The sequence below is a fragment of the Neolamprologus brichardi genome, chromosome 22 (assembly GCF_056152115.1).
Source record: "Neolamprologus brichardi isolate AB-2024 chromosome 22, ASM5615211v1, whole genome shotgun sequence".
NCBI lineage: Eukaryota > Metazoa > Chordata > Actinopteri > Cichliformes > Cichlidae > Neolamprologus > Neolamprologus brichardi.
In genome coordinates, this window is record NC_142124.1 from 20,085,930 (window position 1) to 20,110,357 (window position 24,428).

General features: G+C 40.3%; 3 protein-coding genes across 5 annotated transcripts in view; all 3 read right to left on the bottom strand.

Moving 5' to 3' along the window:
- Positions 1-4,347: 4,347 nt before the first annotated feature.
- Positions 4,348-7,562, bottom strand: LOC102783006 (progranulin-like). The gene is made up of 5 exons (XM_006787683.3): positions 7,509-7,562; positions 7,118-7,267; positions 6,764-6,985; positions 5,720-5,857; positions 4,348-5,624 (listed from the first exon to the last, which is right to left on the bottom strand). The coding sequence occupies exons 2-5, from the start codon at positions 7,265-7,267 to the stop codon at positions 5,535-5,537; spliced, it is 600 nt and encodes a 199-aa protein (XP_006787746.3). The 5' UTR covers positions 7,509-7,562; the 3' UTR covers positions 4,348-5,534.
- Positions 7,563-8,983: 1,421 nt separating this feature from the next.
- Positions 8,984-16,038, bottom strand: fam133b (family with sequence similarity 133 member B). Of its 2 annotated transcripts, none has more exons than XM_006787682.3 (11): positions 15,905-16,038; positions 15,059-15,156; positions 14,661-14,739; positions 13,988-14,074; positions 13,850-13,882; positions 13,600-13,671; positions 11,949-12,047; positions 11,807-11,845; positions 11,589-11,681; positions 10,098-10,148; positions 8,984-9,967 (listed from the first exon to the last, which is right to left on the bottom strand). In XM_006787682.3, exons 1-11 carry the CDS (start codon positions 15,926-15,928, stop codon positions 9,872-9,874), a joined length of 771 nt encoding a protein of 256 aa, XP_006787745.3. In that variant the 5' UTR covers positions 15,929-16,038; the 3' UTR covers positions 8,984-9,871. The 2 variants fall into 2 exon arrangements, with proteins under 2 accessions (XP_006787745.3, XP_006787744.2); XM_006787681.3 differs by having other exon boundaries at positions 11,807-11,848.
- Positions 16,039-17,520: 1,482 nt separating this feature from the next.
- The window catches only part of cdk6 (cyclin dependent kinase 6), a 41,770-nt gene continuing 34,862 nt past the window's right edge, over positions 17,521-24,428 (bottom strand). For both annotated transcript variants that reach the window (XM_006787680.3, XM_087834903.1), the window contains 3 exons: positions 21,632-21,682; positions 21,267-21,402; positions 17,521-20,746 (listed from right to left, as the gene is read on the bottom strand). In XM_006787680.3, coding sequence (XP_006787743.1) covers positions 20,594-20,746; positions 21,267-21,402; positions 21,632-21,682 — 340 coding nt within the window. In that variant the 3' untranslated portion in view covers positions 17,521-20,593. The remainder of the gene's footprint in view (positions 20,747-21,266; positions 21,403-21,631; positions 21,683-24,428) is intronic.

Genomic DNA, 24,428 nt, shown 5'->3' on the forward strand with positions numbered 1-24,428 from the left:
TACGATTATGCTCTATATCAAGCTTGCTTAGCATGGTGATAAAAGAAAAAAAAAGAATGCTTGGGCACTGCTGGCATAATGGACAGGTTTTTTGACGGGATGCCCACACAAACGCAAAGCAGAAGATGCAGCATCGCCAGATATGTTTCCAAACCAACTTCCTTCCAAGCCAACGCCTAGAAAATATGGTGAAGCATATCTTCCCTTTGGCTAAGCCCAGACCCAACAGGTTACTTTCCCCTGTGCCGTGAGCACGCGCTGGGCTCTCCAAATCACAGACAAACAGTCTTGATTTTTAGTTCACAAACACTTCTTATAATGACTAAATACTCCTGACATTTTGGAGATGTTAGCTCTTTATACAGTAAAGTTACTGTGGGATACAAATAACATCCTGCTAGGATGTGTTCCCCTGTCCAAATCACGGACAAACAGTATCCCACCACTGTTTATGTTTTTGAACCCATTTTGCACAGAGAGGCATTTTTTGATTGTATTGATAGCAATGTTGAATATTATTACACAGGAAAAAAACAACTACATGTAAAATAATTACACCGTGACGCCTCTGCCTTTGTAAATGGAGGGACAGTAACTGCGTGTGTGTAAGCGTGTAAAAACTGAGACACTAAGATTAACAGTAACAGTATTTTGTCTCTATCTGCCATTCTGCAATTCATCTCATGTAAACAATAACGTGGCGCACAGCGTGACGTGAAAAAAGGCACATACCTTTGACGTTGCGTGATGAACTCTGTAGTCCTCGTCCACACATAAACGCAAAAACTGAGTTTTAAGACATCTCCGTTTTCGGTGATTTGAAACGTCGTTTACGTGTGGACAAAAGGCCCAAACGCATAGAAACAGCTGTGTTTTCAAAAATACCCGTGTAGGTGTGGACTTATAGCGTAAAAGAGTTAGTAGTTTATTTTATTACTACCTGTAATTTATTGCTGTTTACTTGTATTTGCTTAATTGTTTACTAAATGTTTGAGGTGTGAAATAAACTGCAATGGAGTTTGAAAACAAAAATATGGGTGTGCGTGGTTGGAGGATGTGTTTGTGCGGGGGGGGGGGGGGGGGGGGGGGTGCGCGCTAACATGTTTCTTGTAAAACAAAGGGGGGCCTGGTAAAAGAAGTTTGCGAACCACTGCCCCAGGGTAAGGTGATCTCTCTCCTTTCATTTTAAACAGCTCTATGTCATAAAGGAACATGTTTACAACTTTTCTGCTGACATCTTGTAGATAGTAAAAGGCCTAATTCTCTTTTACTACACTTCCACTGAAACCTGTGGCATCTCTGGATTTGATGTAATGTCTGTGTCCTATTAACAATGGCTTGAGCTTGTCAAGGTGAGAAACCAACAACTGCATGCCTGTTGGGTCTGGGTCTCAATAAATAATTGATTTATACTATCATGCTTAATTGTTTCATGTGTTAAAAAATTTGGCCATATTAGCAAAGTGTAAGATGTTACACTCTCTCTACACACACACACATACACACACACATATATATATCTACACAAAATATAGTTTTTGTTAGCTACTTTTAGTTACTTCCAGTTCTAGCGAACTATATTAACCCTTGCTCACGACCACGACACAAAACATAGTAACTCGTGCTTCAGTTCTCCTTTCATGAGGCTTCTCTTTGTGTTATAAGTTGTTGCATTTCATTAAATCCTGATCCACAGTTTCTGTTCAGGTGCTCGCAAACTACTGCCAACACGTAACTGAGTGCACACAGACCTATAGAGAGAAACGTGCCTCGAAAGTGTTATGAGACTGGTGCGTACAATCCACAAGCGTAAACTAAGATTTACAAATGTGTACAGTGATTTGTGTGTAACTTTTGAGGACAACACACACGAACTTCAAGCTATTCGACCACACGTTAAAAAATAAAATAAAATAAAAAGGATACATTCAAACAAGAACAAATGGTTATTATTTATGCACAATTTTTCAAGTTCAGCTTCACGAATCAGATAGTTTACTCCTTGAAAAACCGTACAAATGTCTAAAACAGGTAAAATCACTCTCACTTCCTCACTTTTTTTGTTTGTTTGTTTTGCTTTCAAAAGTCAGTGCACATCTGCAGATAGAGTGATCACCGTGGTTGTGCATCACTCTCAGTCGTCCTCTGGAGTGAGTGTATGAGTGAGTGTATGCCAACTAATCATACTAGTGTTATCTAGTGTTCTGAATTTATCTAGGGGAGACCGGGGATAGTTGTAACATTTTTGACATTTCTGTCTGTAAATTGGAGCTCTTTTAAGGTAGTGGATTCAAAATGTAATGCAAAGTATTTACATGTCTCTGCTATTAAATAGTGCAGCTATTTTCTCTGCAGCACAATTACCCATTGCATGGTATGGTCTCCAACACAAAGAGTGAAATGTTACAATTAACCCGATAGTCTGGGTTAGTTGTAACATATCCTGGGGTAAAATGTAACACAATGAAATAAGGGTACTAACAAAACATTAACATGTAATCTTTGTTTATTCAACACATGAATGCACTTAGAGCCATTTATGTAGCTATGTGTGTGTGTGTGTGTGTGTGTGACAGAATGCAGAAATCTAGCTTTTGAACATATTCCAACCCCCCAAAAAAGACAAATTATGGAATTTTCTGCAACTGAATATTTCATTAATTTTGGTTGGTCTTCCTTGAGTTTGGCCTCATTGGCTCAGTGGGCATTATAACCTACAACTCTTGCACCAATTTTGAACATAACAATGAAGCTGAAAAAATTTAGTTGTTCACCAGCATCGCAATTCCATTACTTTTTATCATGGCTTACCTTGGTGTGGTTTGCAAAGTGCTTCAGAAAGATGAGGAAATCTGTTTCTTGCACCCATCCTGATTTATTTCCACTACCAGTACTTCCTACTGGTCCATCTCTGACACAGTGGTCTGCATAATGTATGTGTGGGAACACAAACAGTGGAGGAATTGTGTTGCCAATGGCATTAACCGCATATACAAAAGCGACCAGTGAACCTCTCTCTGCTGATGTCGTTGCCCCAACTTGTTTAATATAAGTTAAAGTAATAGTGTGGTAAGTTGTAACATCTGCATTATTGTTACAACTAACCCAGACTCCTATAGCCATGAACTAGCTAACATTACAGCCAACGGCTAAAACATTAGCACTAAAGACCTACGCAGAATATATCCCCATAGACATACAAATAACATAATTTAAATTTGAGTTTAACTGCAAAGCAGATAATGCTATTAGAAATTGAAATAAAGTAGAAAAACTTACTTTTTGGCATACAAATTACATTTTTTCATGTTAAATTGTCTGTGTTTGAAAAAATGTGCTGATTTTTCACATGTGATAGCAGAACTGAATTGGGCATGTACAGGATGAGTCACATCATTTGAAACTTAGCCCTGATTGGAGAAATTGGAAGTGTTACAACTGACCCACGTTACAACTATCCCCGGTCTCCCCTACTGTTTTTTTTAATCGATTTTAAATCATGCTTTTTATTGTTTTTGTTTTTTAATGTCTCTGTAAAGCACTTGGAATCACCTTGTTGTTGAATTGTGCTATATAAATAAACTTGACTTGCCTAATCTCTGTATATTTTAAATATAGATATAATCCATGTAATGTGGAATAAGACGTTAATGCTAATCTTACCATTCTCTGGTAATAGCAGGCTAACACTAATGTTAGCTAATGAGTAATCCTGAATAATAAGTCGTAGCAGTTTATTTAAACCGTATATCCCCTTAGTAGGCTACTGTGTAATGCCTTTAGTTGTTAAATCTATGTTTTCTGTTGGAGAGGTGTCATTCTGTTTTTTAAGATAAACGAAATGCCTACTTTAAAAAAAAAACACATTAAAAGGAGGAGGAAGCTCAGATGTCCCAGTTTTACACTGGGACATGAAGGCAGCCTACGTTTGTGGATCTGTGCAAAGCTGGCAGTCTGAAATTCTGAAAACCAGATGTGGCGATCCATGCGCACATATTTAAGGTTTTGTAAGGCAGCCAGATGAATGTGAGACATTTACACGTACAGAAAGTTTTTGGAAGAGAAAATCCTCAGATTTCTGAAGCTAAACTCTAATTGCTTTGTAAACGTGTGTGCACTGGATTTGGACCATCTATTTTTTGTGCAATTTTATACAAATCATATGGTTGGATTTTCATGCCTGGCTTCAATCAAGTGGGATTCAAATTACCTCATTTACCTTAAATATAATATTGTTTGGTGTGTTTCTGAAGGAAAAGAAAGCCAATTATGGTGTTAATGTTTTATTAATCTTGTGTAAGCAATATATACACAAATGTCATTATTTTAAGACCAAACCAACCCTACTTCACTTAACTTAACTAAGTTTAACTTATATTAAAACTGTGTCTACAGCTAAGCACTGTTTTAATGTCTTCATATTTTAATCCAAGCTCATAATAAAAATCTATGACTCTCTCACAAAAAAAAAATGCACACAAATCACTGCACACTGGAAATCTTAGTTTACACTTTGTAAGACCTTTCTCTCCACATAGACCCAGTCTTTACTGGTTATTGCCACACTTCTTCCTTTTGACATGTTTTTGAGTGTTGGCTGTAAAATGGAGCCTGTCTTTGTTTCACTTCCCTTTTTTTTTTTTTACCATAACTTTACCATTCCTCCTCCGACACTATTGTGTTACTGTCTTTCCTCATCTAACGGTGTTGCACCATCAGCTTCTTCTTGATTTCTCCATAATTCTAAATCTGCTGCCACCTGCAGAAACCCAGCTGTGGTGCTTGATTTGCAGCAAACTCAGCATGTCTCCTGCTATATCCAGTTGGTCAGCAAGTTATATTTGTATTGGAGACAAACAAAGTAAAAAAAAGAATAAAACACACAAAAATAAATACTTTTTTTTTTTTTTTTTAAAAAAGCTTTCACCTTCCAGTCGTTAACTTCTTTATGTGGCAGTGTGACCTTGCAACCAGTCACAACAACACACCAACATTTTGCGGCATGAAAACTCACATTTCTATCATTTTTATTTGGAAATGTTCTCATGTTTTAAACTTTCAATACAAAAATGCCACAATTTGACTTGAAAACAGCAGAAAAGCCTTTTCAGCTTATTAAAAAGAATCCAGACATTAGACATTTTCAACATGACCGCAGTGGAAATAAATGGTTGCAGGAAATCTTGTGAAGCTAATTTGTGAAGTTAAATGGTGAGAAAAAAAAACAGAAGTTAAATCGTGACTGTCCAGTGACGCAGAAGTATCAATTTAAACACAAAACAGCCAACAGATACTTAAAGTAATCTTACGTGGATATAACATCAATTACCCACTCGCGGTCTTCTTGTGAAGGTGATCGGCTTCTATCTCAGATGAGGTGTGTCTAATAATTTTCAGCAAAATCTTGACAAATCTTGAAGTAAAATAGTTTACAAATTAAAATATATATATATATATATAAATCTAAACTGTTACGGTGCAGTTTCAACATTCAGCATCGTGTTTCAACATTATTTGTGCAGCCCCGAGAAATCTCAAGAGTAAGAATTTCTGCATTTCAAGGAGGAGGCCTCACAGGTGTATCCATACTCACAGCAGTGCAGACCATCTGCACAACACTGGCCCTGAAATCAGTCAAAAGTGTTTGTGTTAGAACAAAACACCAACCTTGTTCCAGCAAGAGGTGATGGCATTTCTGGGATTTATGCACAATCCTTACCAGTGGGTAGGGACAGCAGTTCCACTGGCCTGAGGATGCCTGGCAGCAAGACATCCCCCCCTGGCAGTAATGTAGGGAATCACAACGAATGACTTGAGCCTCAGGGGAGCCGACGTGTGTTAGAGCTGGTTCTGGTATCTGCAAAACGGGAAGGACAAGCTAACTATTAGCCTGTTCCTCTTATCCAAAAATTAGTCCATTCATCAATTCTCTTAAATGAGGGATAAAGTCTATCTGAGTTGTCACTCAAAGTACACTTTGTATGTAGGGATGGGAATTGATACAAATTTATTATATATCGTAGCATATCAAAGACATTACATTTGCGAAAACTGACTGCATGCTGTGGGTCAAATATTTGCAGGTGCTTGCAAAGTTGCTTCAGCAGCACGATGCAGTTGTTTCTGTCCTGTATGCACTTTGCACCTTACCATTGCAATCTTGTCATTTTAAGCAATAAAAATAAAAGTAATATCCACGTCCAAGACTGTGCCACTGTTTTCCTCCTCTGACAAGAGGAACCGATAAACAGAGTGTGCAAGCAGACTAACAACTCCAAGGAACTGAACTTTTTCTATGTGTGTATGTGAGCGTGTGTGTGATTTTATCTAAAAGTCCTAAAAAAAACTGGTTTCTTTTTGTATTTAATTAATCAAGTTAAACCAGGATTTTTTTTTTTACTTTACTTGGCCATCTAAGGAGCAGCAGTATTTCTGAAACCCACGAGGAAAACTACACAGAGTTAAAGGATGCAAAGTTAGAAAAAAAATCAGCAACTGTCCAGGTATGCTCTCATCGTGGTGAGAAACAGCTGATGCATGTGCACTTCTTTTCTTGTCACATATAAAATGATTACAGCAGTCTTGCAATATAAGTGAGCAAACCCACAGCTGTCATCACATTCATGTGACTGGTGAACTCATGTGATCCGGTGTTATTGCTTTATTTATTAACTCCTTGATTCTTTGTGTAACATCGCTTCTTTTCAAGAAAGTGAGGAGTTAAAGCGACAGGCAGCCTTTAAATGTTGTAAGTGTGTCCTACCTCATTCATGCTCTGTTTGTCCTCTGACATAGGGATGACAAAGGCAGGTACTGAAGGCAGCGCTGGCTTATAGAGGAAAGGATATGTAAGTTTCTGTGCAGCGTCCTTCTTCACCATGGGAATGGTCAGCCACGGCTGGTCCAGTTTCTCACACAGCTGTGTCACCAGGTTACAGCGATACCCTGACGGACAGCAGTGGGCCATGTCTGCGCAGCACACCGCCTGCAGAGTGAATAAGACTTATTTCCAATCTGACTTCCAAAACCAACAACAAGGAAAACAATAATTAAAAATAAAAAAACAAAGCAACAACACTCATGGAAAGTTATATTTGTGTGAATATAGCTGACTTACTTTTGGATACTGACAGCAGCCATATCCATACTCAGTCTTGCAGCAGGTAGAGATGTCTGAGCAAGTACTCCCATCAGGACACGTGATAGAGCAAGAAGCAAATCCCCAAACAAACACCCCGACTGACAACCACAGAGTGAGCCTCGACATCTGGAGGGAAGAGCATCACAGTGACTTTTTCCTTTAATTCTTTTCAACTGACATCAAGGTGATATTAAAAAGTAGATAAAGTGCATATTTCTTCGCAGCTTACAAGTCAGACTTTTTGATCATATGTACTCCTGCACTTCTTCGAAAACTTCTTGCTCTCAAATTAAACTTACAAAAACAGGATATTAAACCAATAAATTGCCCATAAAAGATTTTAAAATCAAATCTTTGAGTCACATACCTTCAGATAGGGAAGAGATTCAACAGTTTCCTGTCATATATTTCGCACTTCCCCTATCACTGAAACTTGCATGGCTTTTTATAGTGCAGGTAAGACCCGCCCACTGAGGAGCAGCTGAGAGCTTGACTTCACATCACAGCACTTCTGTCCTGTGACAGTCATATAACAGTTTTTAAGGTTAAAGCTTCTATTTTTAAAGGGAAGTGCATTGTTTACTGGGAAACATAAAGATTAAACAAGGCTTTATGAACACACATTAACCTTTCATACTTCGCACTGTTTTGATCACAAGACCTGCCTGTGAAGTCTCACTGAGACACAGTCCTGCCACTGTGATGAGTGGGTAAATGTTCTCAAACTTTTATTTGGCCTTTACACTCACAGTTGGTGAAAGCTTTATATTTTTTTTATTATTGAAATCCCCTAAACCACAAAATGCCAGCACATCTTTGCTCAAAGGAAACGAATCCCCCCCCCCCCACATTAATTCTCAGTTCCCACTTTTATACTTTATGGAAATTACTGCATGCCAATCCAGTGCTAAACGTGTTCTACTCTGCATTTTTCCATCCAGGTATGCTTTTACTGCACTGGCAGCACATTTGGGATCATTGTCATGATAAAAAAAAAAATGAAGCTGTTGCCAATCAGATGATTTCCAGATGGTATTGCATGGTGGTCCAAACTCTGAAAGAACTTTGTTTTCATAATGCCATCAATTTTGACAATATATTTCAGCCACTTGCTAAAATGGCCCCAACCATGACAGAGCCTCCAGCGATCACTGAGACTCATTGTGGTAAATCTCTCCTGTATTTATAGATGGCAATTTGAAGCTAAATTTTCAAAGTTTGTAAGACCTGTTGCTACTGATTTTCTGTCCTGTTCTTGTGTAACTTGACATTCCCCAGCCTTTTCTCCTTGTTTCCTTTCCTTAGGAATGGCCTTTTACCAGCCACCGTCCCTCTGAGACCATTTCTGGTGATCTACCTGCTGTTCACTGAAGCTGAAGGGCCTGATGCACCTCCTAGGTCTTTTTCCCTCTTTCTTAAAGATATGACTTTCAGATGCTGTTCATCTGCCGTGGAACCACTTTGTTGGCATAAAAAATAATTTTATCTGTTAGAGTTATCTTTGCCATTTTTCATAGACTGAAGCCTAGATACAATTTAAAACTGGTTCTGTGTAGACACAAATAGGTTCATCCCTCAGGTTGTAAGGTGCTGTTTTTCATGCTTGAATCATTCACAGGTCAGTTAAGTGGCTTAACAAACAAAAAAAATTGCTTTTAAAAGTGTCAGGTAGAAGCACTGGGCTGAAAGTGTGTGAAAGACTTTCAGAAAGCCTGCAGAACTGTTGCTTGAGACCACTTGAAAAAATACGAGTCTGGCTCCTTAGAGACAAAATATGGAAAAATGAAGGGCAGCTCATAACACTTTCCACAATGGTGTCACACTTTCGGCTCCTGTGGTTTCATCAGTTCATTTTCATCATTCATTTCGCGGCATGACAGATTCAAACACAAAGTCAGACTCATGGTTCAGTAACAGGCATTTAAAGTCTTAGTGAGGCTTACATATTTGTGTTTCTTTTTCCGGTTTCAGAAACAGAATGGAGAAGAACAGGGTCTGAAGAGGCCGAAGCTCCAGCAACCTGGAGACCTGCAACCAACAGCTTTATTACTTAACCAACACTTTCTGGCCTCAGTGTTGTAACTACATAACAGCAGCAAAGGTTAAAACAATACTTTATTATTGAACTCCATTGTTTGTACAATTACACTGCAGTGTAACAACTCATCTAACGAAAACAATTATCCCTTGTATTACTGTATGACTGTGCAGCTCATTTCTTACAACAATGGCCAACTTCAATATGAAGCTGGCGAGACATCTGGTCATCACGTCTACATGCATCACGCAGGCACTAGCATCAACAGCCTCGTGTAGCAATGAAAGATGTCAGGTATGAAGCACAGAGGCTAACTCCTAGAGGGCTAGCATTCTGAAGGTGGTGGGGAGTGCCAGGCACACTCAGATCTCCAGAAAGAGATTGGGGGGGGAGAGAGAAGTGTGGGGAGTACAGTTCAGTCTTTGAGTGAACTTCAGACCAATAATGCAGAAAAATAATGGTGGTAAAACAAACAAACAAACAAAAAAAAAAGATATGCACTATTTGTTTCCACTTGGAGGGACCAGCACTTTCTTCCTAATTTTCACTTCACACATAGAAGCCGAGTATTTAGGCCTGCTGCTTCCCCTGTTTAAGTGGAAATCCCCAAAAATTGGATGCGAGTAGTTTTTGGTAGTCAAAGGCAAAGATGACTCTACTTTTGAGCTGTCAGAAAAATGGAAGACATGTTTTCAGTCGAGGTCCGAGTCCGACTGAGACGCCGTCTTCTTTTTCTTTTTTCTGCCATGTTTTTTGTGCTTCCTTTTCCTCTTCTTCTTGGATTTATCCTGGGAAAAAAAAGTTCTGCATTTTAGCAACTGATTCGTCTTTTGAAAGATGTACAAAGATCTACTGCTCCGCCCACAAAATCTTGTTTGCGGACTGTCTTGAAATAGGAAATGAAGTAAAATGTCTCACTGTGAATTTCTCCTTTTCCTCGCTGCTTCTCTTTTTCTTCTTGGCTTCAACCTGCAGGAGTAGAAAGTTGAAAGGTGACGAAGAATTTAAAAAAGAAAAGAAAATAATTCCCCTAATATTTCACAATAGTGGAAATTTTGCAACAGCTGTAACAGCTGTGTGGTCAATCCAGGATTAAAGATGTTGTCAAACATAAGTCTTCATGACTCCTTTATCTCTCTTCTGAATTATTAAATACAATACATGCAGTACAGATCACTGGTTAGTTAAAGATGGGCTTGTGACCCAGTTTGAGATTATGATTTATTTATTTATTTTATTTATTGCATCTTGTGTTTTGTAATTTGAATATATTTATTTACTTATTTAAATTCTTAAGGCTGTTTTACTCCTATGTTCAGCAGTTGCTATTTTTAAAAGTGCTTTATAAATGAAGCTGGCTTGGCTAAGAACACCATTTAATCGGTTAAAGAAACTTGACACAAAGATGACTTCCCCCTACAGTAAAGAGACACGAGAGCTTGAACATCTGGTTGCATAAACATTTTAGGAAAAATGAAACTGATTTGACTTTTGTTCTGTATCACTACTGTATCCAAGTACGGGGTTTAAAGAGGGACACCAGCGAACGCCCTCTATTTGACAGGGCTGAAATGTAAAAGGCTCCATTGAATAACATGAAAAATGGTTCAGTTTGACTGCTTGAATGATTAAAGTAACTAAGGCTTTGTCCAGATAACTATCAGAATGAAAAGGTAACAATTCAAGACATAAATCCAAGTGGTTCGTATTTCCATCCGATGTCTACATGTGCATCTCAGGGTGAATGCTCAAATAAATAAATAAATAAATAGTGCTCAAAAAGCCAGCAGACAGAAACAAACACGTGATTTATTCAAGTATTTTGGTTGGAGGCTTCTTTTATGTGCAAAACAGGAGGATCACTAATGAGTAACCGACCCCTTTGTGATTACAACAGAAGCCCTCTGAGACACTCAGGTGACATCTGGACCAGAGCCATTACAGGTTTGTATTTGCCAATTAGCTTTTTATTTTCACAAGATTATTTGTGTTAGTTTCAATTTTTCCCCTAAGACATCTAGTTTTCTTATTTTATTTTACCAAAATATTTTTTCAGATCTAATTTTAAGTTCAGTTTTAGTCAGCTATAAAAAGCCTTGGTCTGCACAAACAATCTGTCCGTGTGCAAACAGCAGTGAAGACAGTCTGCCATAAATATCTGACCTGAGAATAAGATCGACTCAGCTCTGACCAAAAAAAATAAAAAATGATCAGGGGAGCAATTACAGTGAGGAGCTATTACATTTAAAAGCCGAGAGGACCAAAGAAGCAAAAGAGGAACAAAGGATGAACAGAGAGTAACGCTCAACTACTTCAAGTCTATTTATTAAGTGAGGCGATGGATACATTAGCAATAAAAAAAAATTAATGACTGCAGAAATGTGTGATAGAGACAGAAATAATACTTACTGCCTCATCATCATCGGAGTCAGCAGACGACTCTGATGATGAGCCTTTATAACTTCTCTCAGCCTTCTTCTTTCTTCTACGGCTCTTTTCATCCTGATGGACACAAGATTTATTTATTTAAGTTGTTTCGGGAGGAAAAAAGCCAGAGGAATGCATTTTAAATCAAGCGTCGCCATCAAAATGACAGATAAGTGAATAACGGAATAAAAGCAAATCACCTTATCTCTGTCACCTTCTTCCTTTATTCTTTTCCTTTTCTTCTTGGAAAAAGAAAAAAGGACAAAAAATTACCACCACAGTCCATTTCTATAAAACTGCAATGAATCGACTACAACTACATGCAGCATTAGAAAGAAAAACCTTGCTTTCAGCATCTGACTCATCCTCTGAGCTGTCCGATGCTCTTCTGGATGACGACTTCTTTCTCTTCCGCTTCTTCTTTACAGTCTTCTTTTCATCCTGCACGTGCAAACAAAAACTACAATCAGGGTTTTGCTGTATGTGAAGGAAAGCAGGAATCCTAAGATCCATTAAAGTCTTTATAAATCTGATCTCTGTATAATGTACAGTTTACTTTTTTTGTTTTTAACTTTTGGGGGCTTTTTAGACAGGACAGTTTAAAACTGGACAAGAAAGGTGAGAGAAGGCAGGGAAAAGACATACAGCATATGAAGTCAACAGCCTTGTGGCACACGGGTTGACTGCTCAAGCCAAAAAACTTGCATCACGTTAGTTTTGATAGTAAACTGTCATCCAGCAGACTCCAGAAATGTCCAAACCCGTTTAATGCTACATGCCGTGCAGCTGTATTGTGTTACACTAGATTAGGTTCAAATGAAGCACATGAGATTAGGGCTGCACAATTAATCGTTAGAAAATCGCGATCTCAATTCATACTTATGTGCGATCTCATTTCCAAATGACAACGATTAAAAAAAAAAAAAGAAGAAGAAGAAGAAAAAAAGAAGACGACGATTGTACTGCATTTTAATCCGGGACATAATGGTAAATGGCCTGCATTTGTATAGCGCTTTACTCAGTCCCTAAGGACCCCAAAGCGCTTTACACTACATCCAGTCATCCACACATTCACACACACATTCACACACTGGCAATGGCAAGCTACATTGTAGCCACAGCTGCCCTGGGGCGCACTGACAGAGGCGAGGCTGCCGGACACTGGCGCCACCGGGCCCTCTGACCACCACCAGTAGGCAAACACGGGGTTAGTATCTTGCCCAAGGATATTTGGCATGCAGCCAGGAGGCAGCCTGGGATCGAACCACCGACCTTCTGATTAGTGGCTGCTCTGCCGCCTGAGCTACAGCCACCCATAATCTGCATGAAAACAAGCGCTCACTCTTCCTGCTCAACAAATGACAAGGGCGGAGCCTTATACCACGTGATACAGAAGCGAGCTGGCAGGGAAAAAACAACGGAGAGCATGTGAGAGATGATGAAGCTGTAAAGGCCAAGAAAGTGACAGGAGAAAATCCATCCCGGTCAACCACCCAAACATCAATAACGGGAACTTTATACAGCGCTTCCCTATACACGTCGAACTCCCGCAGGGACAAAGAAATTACGGAGGCTATCACTTATCACCTGGCTAAATATATGGCTCCCATCAACACTGAGCAAAACAAGGGATTTAGGAAAATGATGAACACCCTAGACAAATGCTACACAGTGCCGTCCCGCAACTATTTTTCAAATGTTGCACTACCTGCTCTATACACGCAGTGTCGAGCAACGGTGGAGGCGGAATTACAAGCAGTACAACATTTTGCGGCAACAACAAAATGTGAGACATTTATTGTTTTTATGTTCAGTCTCAACTGTTACGAAGTTGATGTGCAGTTAATAAGCGCAATAAATATTTATATTGGAAAAGAAAATCATGAGAGAATTGTGATCTCAATTCTAAGCAAAAAAAATCGTGATTCTCATTTTATGCAAAATCGTGCAGCCCTACATGAGATGTAAAATCAATCGTAAAAAAGGACCTTACCTCGTCATCTGACTCTGAGGAAGAGCTGCTGGAGGAATCATAACTCGATGAGGAGGAGGAAGATGAAGAATGCTTGACCAAAACACAGTGGAAGCAGGGTTCATTAGATATGAGGTTATTCGATTGTTTGAAAAAACAAACTGCATTTACAGGCTTGAATAAGAGACGAGTTTAGAAAACATGCACTCTGTGTGTATGTATCAGTAACATGGCACAGCTGTCAATCAAAATACTGGAGGTCTCTCCTCACCCTGCTGGATTTCTTCTTCTCCTTCTTCTTTTTCTAAACACAAATGCCAAGCAAATGAAGCACAGAGAAACAAAAAGTGAGTAAAGGTGAGAAATAAAAATAATACTTCATGACTCTGATACAGGATTCATATCATACCTCTTTTTTGTCTTTCTTCTCCTCCTTGTCCTTTTCACTTCCGCCTAACATTTTCTCTCTGTTTTTGGCAAGTTCTTTCCTCCATCTCTTAAAAAACAAGAAACAATGTTACCAAAATAGTATGTGGTGTTTATCCGGTAACTGTTTCAATAAGGTGCAATATTTTCATCTAATATGAATTACAATGTGGCTACAGTGAGAAACGGTGATGACGCTTCAGATGCTCTACACACAAAAATAAATTTAAAAAGCTCTCAAGCTCTCACAGTACGGGCATGCTTCCATTGCAAACACAGATTTCCCCTAAGAAGGTAAAAGATGCGGTACACCTGCACCCAAGCTCCGAGTCCATTGTATCAAACATTCTCACACTTGTACATAAACAGCCAATTAATAATAACCAACTAACCAAACAAACACATCTTTGGACTGTGGGAGGAAGCCAGAGTACCAGGAGGCACAGAAAGGCTCCAGCTGACCAGGATGTTTGAACAAGTGCACCCCTGTGCCACCCAAAAATTAAATAACTTTAAGATTTCATTTGTCTTTTTAACTTATAGACAAGTAAGGCCGCCATGGAGTATTAAAAGTAAGCTAACTCCAGAGGAAAACTGCGTTGATTAACAGCCCAGCTCATGCCTGTTCAAATACTCTGTATATAATGCAAACGTACCTCATTCATTTTGTCCTCAAAGTCAGCCAGGGCTCGAGAGCCCTTTTTCTTCTTCTCCAGCTGTTCCTTTAGCTCCTCCCTGATAAACACAATAAATAATTTTTTAAAAACGGATTTAATTCCAAAACTGTCACCTTTTGGGAAAGACTGGATTCTTCTAGTTAAAGGTGAGGTTAGTATTCTTATTTAGGAATCACTAATAGCTTTATTTACTTAATACTGTTCATACGCTTTGGAGTTTTGAATTTATTAAAACCCCTTAACAAAGATTGTGCTGCCAGATATGTGCACCTTGACTCCTTTGGCTCTTTAATAGTACACCAAAAATGTTCTTGTGGTGATGATAAAGTGAGGACACCACTTTACACCACTAAGCTGCAGATCTGCCCTTTACTTACCATGTTGGTCGAGGTCTGCTTAAATAATCCTGAATGGTTGGCCCAGAGCCCTGTACCGGCCCCCTGGCTCGTGCAGCAGCAATGGGGTTAATGTAAGCCTGAAACACAGACAAAAGCATTAATTTCCATCCTTCTAATAGAGGGACACTTAAAATATGGCATAATGCATTGCAATTCACCAGTACTACATGCTGGATCGCTAAAATAGCTGTGAAACAGGGCAAACAGAGCCTGGGCATGGGGTTTACAGCAGGACTCTGCTACTGTGTAAGATTTGTGTGTACCTGGAGCCTCCCGAGGCTATTGAGAGAGCAATATCCTTGGCTAACATTAAAGGGGGAGACACTTGGAAAACGCTCAAAAGTAACACCAATATTAACATTAGCAGGCACAGCGCATTTAAACATTTAAACAACATTTAAAACAGGGACTGGAGTACACAAATTACAGTAGTAATCAGTAATAAAGTAGTTGCTGTATTTGCTGCCAATCAACGACGGTCAAGGCAGTGCGCCTAAGAACCTGAACTACTCCCAAATTTAGGATTACCTTCTGATGCACTAAGATAACGTTAGCTTTGCGTCAATCAAGCCTGGATCAAGCTGTTTGAAAGCCTAAAGATTAAAGAAACCAATCTACACTGTTGCATTTCCAAGCTAAGTGTGTATATGCGCGGCTAAACTAACCACCGTACACAGCAGGCCTAGCATCACAAAACCTAGTGGACACGTACGTAAGCTAACCAATGCTAACTGCAGCGCTAGCCCGTTTATTTTTATCTTGTTTACTAAATGTCACGCGGTACATATGCAAATAATTTTAATCAAATTATGCGGCACCACTCACCACTCGATTGTCTCTCTTGCCCATGTCGAGTCAGCAATGGGAAACAATATCCAAGAGAAAGAACAACCATTTGTGTCACCTTGCTAACATTTACGTAGCCACTTCGAGTTGATAAAAGCTCGACTGATTCTTCTTCTTCGGCTGCACAATAGGCGGCTGCCGTCGCAAATACTACACTACTGCCCCCTTCTGGAAAAGAGCAGGATTTTGTGTCAGAATCCAAGTAGTGTGCGACATTGCGAAATAAGCCAGAAATTAATGCTATTACTAATACTTTTATTTTACTTCTTCTTCTGGCCGCTCCGTTTAGAGGTCACCATAGCTGATCCTCTTTCCCCCATCTCACCCTATCGCAAGCATCCTCCTCTGTCACACCAACTCTCTGCATGTCTTCCTTTTTTCTTCTTGCCTTGCAGCTCCATCTTCAACATCCTTTGTCCACTATATCCACTATGCCTCTACTGTACAGGTCCAAACCATCTCAGCCTCGCCTCTCTAACTCTAACTCCTGAACCTGAGCTGTCCGTCTGATATACTAATTTTTAATCATGTCCATTCTGCTCACTACCAGGTTGACATCTTCACCTCCACCTCCCGTCTTTTTGTCACTCATACATCATAGCAGGTTTCATTATCATCTTGTAAACCTTCTCTTTACTCTTGAGGTTATTCTTCTGTCACAAATGATCCCTATGACATTCTCCTCCCTGCCTAACCCCCTTTTTCGCCTCTCTTGTGCACTGCCTGTTGCTTCGCATGGTTGACCCCAGGCATTTAAACTCATCTACCCTCACTATCTCTGCTCTTTGCTGTTTCACTGTTACACCTGTTTCCCTCTCATTCATACACATTGTGAGAAAGTATTAAAGCAGGTGGCATGTTTCAGTTCCCCTATGATATGCAGAGATAAGGAGTAGGTTGTAAAGAATAGAAAAGCAGGAAACTATAAAGGAACAGTTGGGGAGTGTACCTTACTATGTGAACGTTAGGGGGTGTGGCCTTGAATGTCCTTGATAAGGAAACAACATATTCTTTGTATGACTCGGTTTGCTGACTGTAGTGGGCGTAGGGTGGGCTCACCTGTAGCCCCCATGTCTAATCATGTGATTTAAAGGTTGCAAAATGCTTGTGGGACTACTAGATAAATATAGGGCAAGTCCCTTAAGGGAGCGCACAGAGCCTTTATAATGAACAGATTGAGGAATTACTCCTCAGATCCACTTGGTGCTTGCTGTGGCTGCATGTAGTGTGATCTCCCAACGCGCATTGGTAATGAAGCTTTGATGAACGAAAACGTCAGCTTCATCTGACTCTTCTTCTCCAGCTGGGATATCAAACGGATCGGTGAGGTCGAGAAGTGAACCTGAACAACATGTATTCTGTTATGTTTCAGTACTTTCTCTAGTCCCACAAAGACAGTGCATTTCCTGACCTTCTCCATCAGCACTGAAAGCAAACATAAGATTCATAGCGCTCTTTCTCAGCATGCAGCCATACTCCTGCTCACCAATCGCCTCTTTCCCATTTCTTCATGTACGCCTCATGAGCATTATCCCTCTGTATTTACTCCAACCCTGACGAATAAGTCCAAACAACATTAATAAAAAGCTGCTTTTTATTCAGCTGGTGCAACATAATAATAAGACACCGATGCATTCATACACAAGTACAATGCCAATCTGAGTGATGGATGAAGCGACGTTCAAAAATAGTGACACTGCTTAGAGTTCAGCAGTGGATTTCAGTTGTTATGAGACTGAAGAGCATTACAGATCGGTTAAATCATAAGAAAGCACACAGTGACTGTATTAACTGTAATGAGATTAAAGCAGTCAATATTTTAAATGTAAACCTCCGTGTCTAACGCATTTGTAGCTTTCATTGCATTGTAGATGCCACTTACACCAGAAATGAGTCGTTATCAAATAGAAAAAAAAAAGAAAAAATTTAAATCACACAGTGTTAAGCAGACATGTATTTCTGTCATGTTTGCCACCTGGCCATTAGTTTGTGGCAAGAACAGTTTATACAGGCAGTTATCTTCAGACAGTAAGAACTACAGTAACATATATTCGATAAATAGTAAAGACAGTAGATTGTGATCAATGATACGATCCTTAGACAGCTTGACAGAGAACCTGAAGAAGTTGTATTGTAGTCATTCAGTAACCCAGAGATGTGCAAACTGTGCCCGAAAGGTTTCGGACGTCCGTGGAGAGAACCTGAGAAAGTCAGAGATTGAGTCTGTGTGTGTCTGTGTCTGTGTGCTAAAAGCACTACCTGTTACGAAACCCAAAAACAAAAACCAGTGTTACAAAGTTACTGTTCTGCAAGAACTACTAAATACAAAAATACAACTCTGGAAAAACTTGCTTTTACCTCGCGGGTCAAAACTTAGCTTGGATAGAACGGCACGCCAAGGTAAAATAAAGCAGAAACTGTACACAAAATATTGTGCATCACAACGTCATCAAAACTACTGGAAAATCCGTAGTAGTTCTCAACACATGGTAAAAGAAATCCATCGGAACAACCCACCCCACGCAAATAAATCAGAAAACAAAGAAACCCCTCTTGCCATGCGACATTCTGCAGACCCTCGCTACTCTACGTCTATCCGTTTTAACGACATGTCTATGTGCTGACAAATGCACATATCAAAAGGTTTCTATTGTTACAGCTTGTACTTTAGAACTAGCACAATTTACTGTACAGTACCAATGCTTTTCCTTTATACATTCCTTACAACGTCAAACTATTCTTACACGGACTCTACAATCCTTTAATGAGTTGGCATCACTGGTGTAAGAACACTGTATACCCCAGCATTAAAAAAATTAAAAAAAAAAAAAATCAAGTTACAAGTATATAAGACTCGTCAATAAAATTAAAATTAAATACAGAATATTAGTGACACAAAAGTGTGCCAAAATTCTACCATGTTGAATGAATAGTGCTTGTGGGTCTCTCTTTGACACTTCCTGCAGGTCTGTCTGTGCATTACGGTATGATTTGGAAAGAAATAATTGGATTTCACAATAATTATAAAACAAAGAGTTCACGATGGTACAGCTAAAAGTCATTAAAAAGTCAAAGTCTATGTAAGTGGTAAGAACAACTCCAAGATGTCTCATTGTCTCAGCACGGATATCAGCCCCGTTATGAGTTCCTCGATGTGTGCAGAAACCATTAGAATCCTGCTACTGGTCTGCAGTTACTCTAGACTTCCACAAGGTGGCACCATTATTATAGGTAAAACTGGAATGATAATGGACATGGCAGTGGGTGGCTGGTTTGTGATGCCTAACAATGTCTGAGTGAGTACATGGGTACATGAGCGTGCTTATGTCAGCGGCAGTGGGGACAATAAATGTGCGTGTGAAACGTTCGTCTTCTCACTGCACACACCAGCAGTAAGCAAGCTATTTATAAAAACAAACAAACAAACAAGACAACAGAACAACAAAAATAAAGAGGCAGGTGAGATCCATCCAGGCTCTGGTCTGGTCCTCTCTCTCTCTCTCCCCTGCAGTCCAGAGTCTTTTTTTTTTCCATTGATAAGGATAAACACTGGGCATAAGGAGGTTTCCGCTCTTCGGACTCTACAGTCCCAACTCCAAATCCATATGAGAATTGGGTCACTTTGCATTGTTACACAACATTTCACATCCTGAAAGCAGCATTTACAATCCATCAGTTCGTGGAAGGATGACAGCTTGTGTGTGCAGGGTTCTGGGGGGCATTTGGTGCCATCCCTTTGACGCCATCTTCACCCGCTCCCTGCTCCCCAGAGCGTTTTATACGCCCCAGGGGGGAAAGTATTTGCCCACTGTAGTCTGTTTTAGGCTTCGTTTTATAAGCAACTTAAACCAACATTAATGATGCTTTTTTTGACACTGATTATCAGAAAAAAGTCATAAAGACAAAACATTTAACGAAGTTACCGCTCTAAACTGTGTCACACTTTGCATCAGCTGATACAACTCATTGCTTATCAGGTTTCTGGTATCAAGGGTCTCTACCTTTCAAAATAAAGCATCTCCAGGTGACTGCTGTTGTGATTTGGCCTTTATCTTTCTGGAATAAATAAAACTGAATTGAACTAATGTGGCTGAGCGCTGCTGATGGAGACCCAGATGTGCTGTTGTTTAGTTAAGATCACGCCTGCAGGGCCCAACAGCTGGAAAATCTCATTACTTGTCAGCCTGTATTTGGCACGTAGGACAAACATTAAAACACAGCTCGGCAATCGCCCCTCAATTAAAGCTTTCTGACCAATAACTAAGTGCTATAGGTTGGTGGTGACGCGTCTTTGCAGGAGGCCACTGAGGACTTGAGGAGAGAGATCAATAAAGCAAAGAATAGATTTTGAAATTCACAATGTAAACCTCATCACAGAATGGCGTCATCATGATGGAGAAAAGCTGCAGTACTCAAACACTGATGCCTTTTCTGGACTTAAATATTTTCTTGAGATGGTGAACTCTCCTGTAACCAGCTGTTTTGTTTTTACTTGATTTGAGTGTTTGAGATTTTTCTTGTAATCAGTGCCAAAAAAAACTTCATTAATGTACTTTGATTTAACGCTGAAATAAAACATGACAAACTTTTTAGGAACGGTACGGTAAGTACTACTTATAGCCAGGGGAACGTGGGGGGGGCGGTTAAAGGGGAAAAAAAAGAGGACTTTCAGGCACTCCTCTCCTCCATCGTGGACTTGTTGCTGGGTATGGGCTGGGCTGCGTACACACTTCTGCTGTGGCTGTCCACGCTTTGAAAGTAGGGGTGACTCAACGCAGTGAAGGCCGATATTCTCCTGGACGGGTTGAAGGTGAAGAATTGCTGCGGGGAGGGAGAGGAAAAGAAGATAAAGAGAGACCACCAAGTATAGATGCTTGTTTACATTTTTAGGTTGAATAAAATATTGCGTGCAGCTCGGTTCCCACGCTGTTTTTAAAATCAAAATCGATGCTCCAAAATGCAATAATCCTGATGAATGATCGATTATATTTCTGCTTTTATAAACAAGCCGAACTACAAGTTGGGTATAAATCTGATCGACGGTGAAGTAAGCGCTTTGCTTTATGCATTTATTTTCCACACATGAGGATTTCAGGCTCCATGTTCAGAAAAAACAAGGAGTTAGAAGATATAAAATGTATAAAAAAAAAACCCCAATAAAATGGTACAAGGTCGTCAAGGTTACTGACAGAAGTTGTTTTGTTAGCTTAGCTCCTTTAGCGCTTTGGCCCATAAATAAATGTGCACGATGCCATAAAGGTGACAGTGATGAGCAAGTGAAAGCTTTAAAAACATTTTCCATGCAATCTTTTGGGACACACATGAGAGTTACACTACAAACCATTAACAAGGCCCGTCCCTGCTCGTCCATGTCTGGAACTAGGTCTTCTATTGGTTTCGGGGGCCGGGGTGTGAAGGCACTCTGTGGCAGGGCTACTTCCTGGGGCCAGTCTTCTGCCGAGGGTACCCCGACAACACTGTGGAATCATACAGATCATCAGTGTCTTCATCATCGGCAATGGGAAGCATTCACCACTTTTTTCATTGGGTTGGGTTTTCATTAATTAGAAAAACAGTAGATGAGTGCATGTTCTGTCCTTAATGTTTAGGCAAAGGTTTGACTGAATCTTCCAAAATTCCACTGAGTTGAAAGAAAATATAACCGAGCCTGAGGAGAAATGGAAAACAAGAGTAGTCATTACTTACTCAAAAATCTTTCCAAGCTGATCAACATCCGAGTTTCCTCTAAACAGCGGCCTAGAAAACAGAAATTATAAAAAAGGTTAGTTTAGTTTCTACATATTATGTTGCAAAAACAAAACAAAACCCAAAAATGCAGAAAAAGTAAAATGTAAAGATTCAGTTCTCTCTTTTGTAACCTGCTTTAGATAGGAGTCATTTTCCCATGGTACGCTGTAAGACCAACAGCCCTAACATATAAGCTTTTGGCTTGGGGAATGTGGGACTCCGATGTGAACGTTTTGAAGTAGCCACACGCTCGCAGCTCCATCCCAGAGAACAGGGATTGTGGAGCAGTGTTGGTGGTGCTGCTGAGGATGGGGAGGGAAGGAAACGGGGGATGAAAGGAGGGAGGAGAGCGGCAGCAGGGCTGCTGGTGGTTCCTGTGGCTTTGGGCCGTCTTCGGGTGCCCGTGCTTGGCATGGGATCAGCACAGATTCCAGTAGTCATCATCAGCACAAGCCTGGCAGTCGCCACACGGGACAGAAAAAGCCTTTTTATCCCCCGTGTGTGTGTGTGTGAGAGAGTGCAAATGTCTGCTTTTGCTCTTGCTGACTGAATGCGTGGAGGAAATTGGGAGGAAAAGGCGTTTGAAAGAAAAGTTGGATTATCCTAACAGAGAAAGAGGTATAGGAGCTGGAGCTTCCTGTCAAAGTTCCTCTGAGGGGAAATAAGGAGGTCCTGTTGTCACAAGAGGGGACTTGTTTAACATTGCACACACCACCACTTTTAGGCTAAACGAGATTAATATTTCTAAGTGTTCCTCACAAAACGAACACACAAGGCTCAGAAGTGGAAACAGCTCTCTCTCTCTTTCTTTTTTAAAAATACATTCCACTTCTTTACTGTGTTTGCTCACCAGCAGATGTCAATGTAGTGCCAGGGTATCATCATATAGATGTGCCTTTATGCATGCCTGTCTGCATTTTGTATCCAGGCCTTAGTACACCTCGAGTGCACCCCACTTAACTGAACTCAACAGAGACTGGTTTAGCCACCATGTGCTCCTTGTGCTTTCCCACTTGCAGGAAGCTTTGCATAGCTTACACCTTACACCCACACTTTGAACTTTGAAAGGCATGTAAGATCAGACCAAACCAGTTTCTGACTGTTGCAAATGAAAAAAGAGAGAAAAAAAAATCACCTACAGCAAAGTTATCATGCCAAAACAAGTAGGGCTGATAATTCCGAGAGGTCCATTTTTAAACCTGGAGTGGTTTGTTGGTTTGTTGAAGGGGGATAACTGGATTCACACAGAGCTGGCCGCTGGCATGCACACACAGTCAGCAGTTGAGTGCGAGTGCTCGCGCTCTGGCATCATTTCCCACCCTGAGATTTGCACGTACAAATCCCAATGCCCATGCACAACGCCACACAAGTGGCTGCAGTGAAAAGGCCGAGACCGAGTTGGGACAGGCAGCTGAGTCACGCATCCTTTAGTGCCAGCACGGCGTCGTCCCACATTCCTTTGAGAGAACCTCTGGAATGCGCGTGTGAATTCGCATGTTTGCACGTGAGCGTCTCGAACTATCTAAGTGGGAGCTGGAAAGAAATGAGGTGTGTGCGTTGGACTGCGGACTTTTCACGCAGAGTATCCCGCGCTGTACTGCATGCATGCACGCGTGCATGCAAGGGTGTGCTTTTGAGAATTTATCAATCGAGTTCCAAACTGTGAGAAAGTCAACACGGATGTGGGGCCTCTCCCGGGCCGTTAACGAACCACGTTCAACCTTTTTAGTTAAGGGAATGTCAACAAGCACAAGCTCTCTCCAAAATTCATTCGAACTGTGACTCACCCAACACCATCCCAGCCATGCAGATGCAGACTTGTATAATATTTGCTCAAATTCCTTTGAGAGCAACTATTCTCACTACAGTACATAGTCATTAAAAACACTTTTAATGACCATGTACTCTAATAGCATGTTTGGTGGTAAAAGTGAAGAAGAATGTGCTTATGAGTCATGAAACCTTTGAAGTCTCATGATTCAAAGAAAGACTTCACATGTTTCTGGCCTGAGACGCGACGTGGTGTGTCAAAAATGGGGGTCATGGCTGCTTGTGGGGAGTTTCAGGCTTACTTTCAAAATTACATCTAACCTATGAACCGACTGTTTCTTCTTCACTCAGCCTTTTTCACTCTGTGCTTATAAACGACTCTGCATTTAAATCATTAGTTATGAATCTCTGGTGTTCTTCCACAGGGCATCTTAACCAGTCGAGTCAGATGGCTGGCCCTCTCTGAGACAGTTTGTGTTGGAGGTTTCTTCCTGTTAAAAGGGAGTTTTTCCTTGCCACTTTCTCTAGGTGCTTGCTCATAGAGGTTGATTGTTGGGGTTTTCCTCTGATATTGCAAAGTCAAGATGCTACAATAATGCAAAGTCCAACCTGACATCTTGCAAACCAAACAAAATCGAAGTAAGCGACAGAAAACAGGAGACCAATTATTTTTCTTTTGTTTTCTATCATATATGTACAGACGGTTTAGTCCTGCAGTGTAGATGCTCACAGTGGTGAGTATAAACCAAAAGATCAGGGTTAACAGCTCAAAATGCTTCAGCTAATCTTTTTTACTACTCTTGATTCTATGATGTCAGAGCTCTTTATATCGTCACTTATAGTCTTTATATAGTCGCTTTACCTGACTGCTGTACCAACTATCTGTTTCCGAGGGGCACCCAATCAGAAGAAAGCTGACTTAAAGGTTGATGGACGAATGAAGGGGGCTCCAACAAGTTCTAGTATAAGACAAATTTGACTTTCA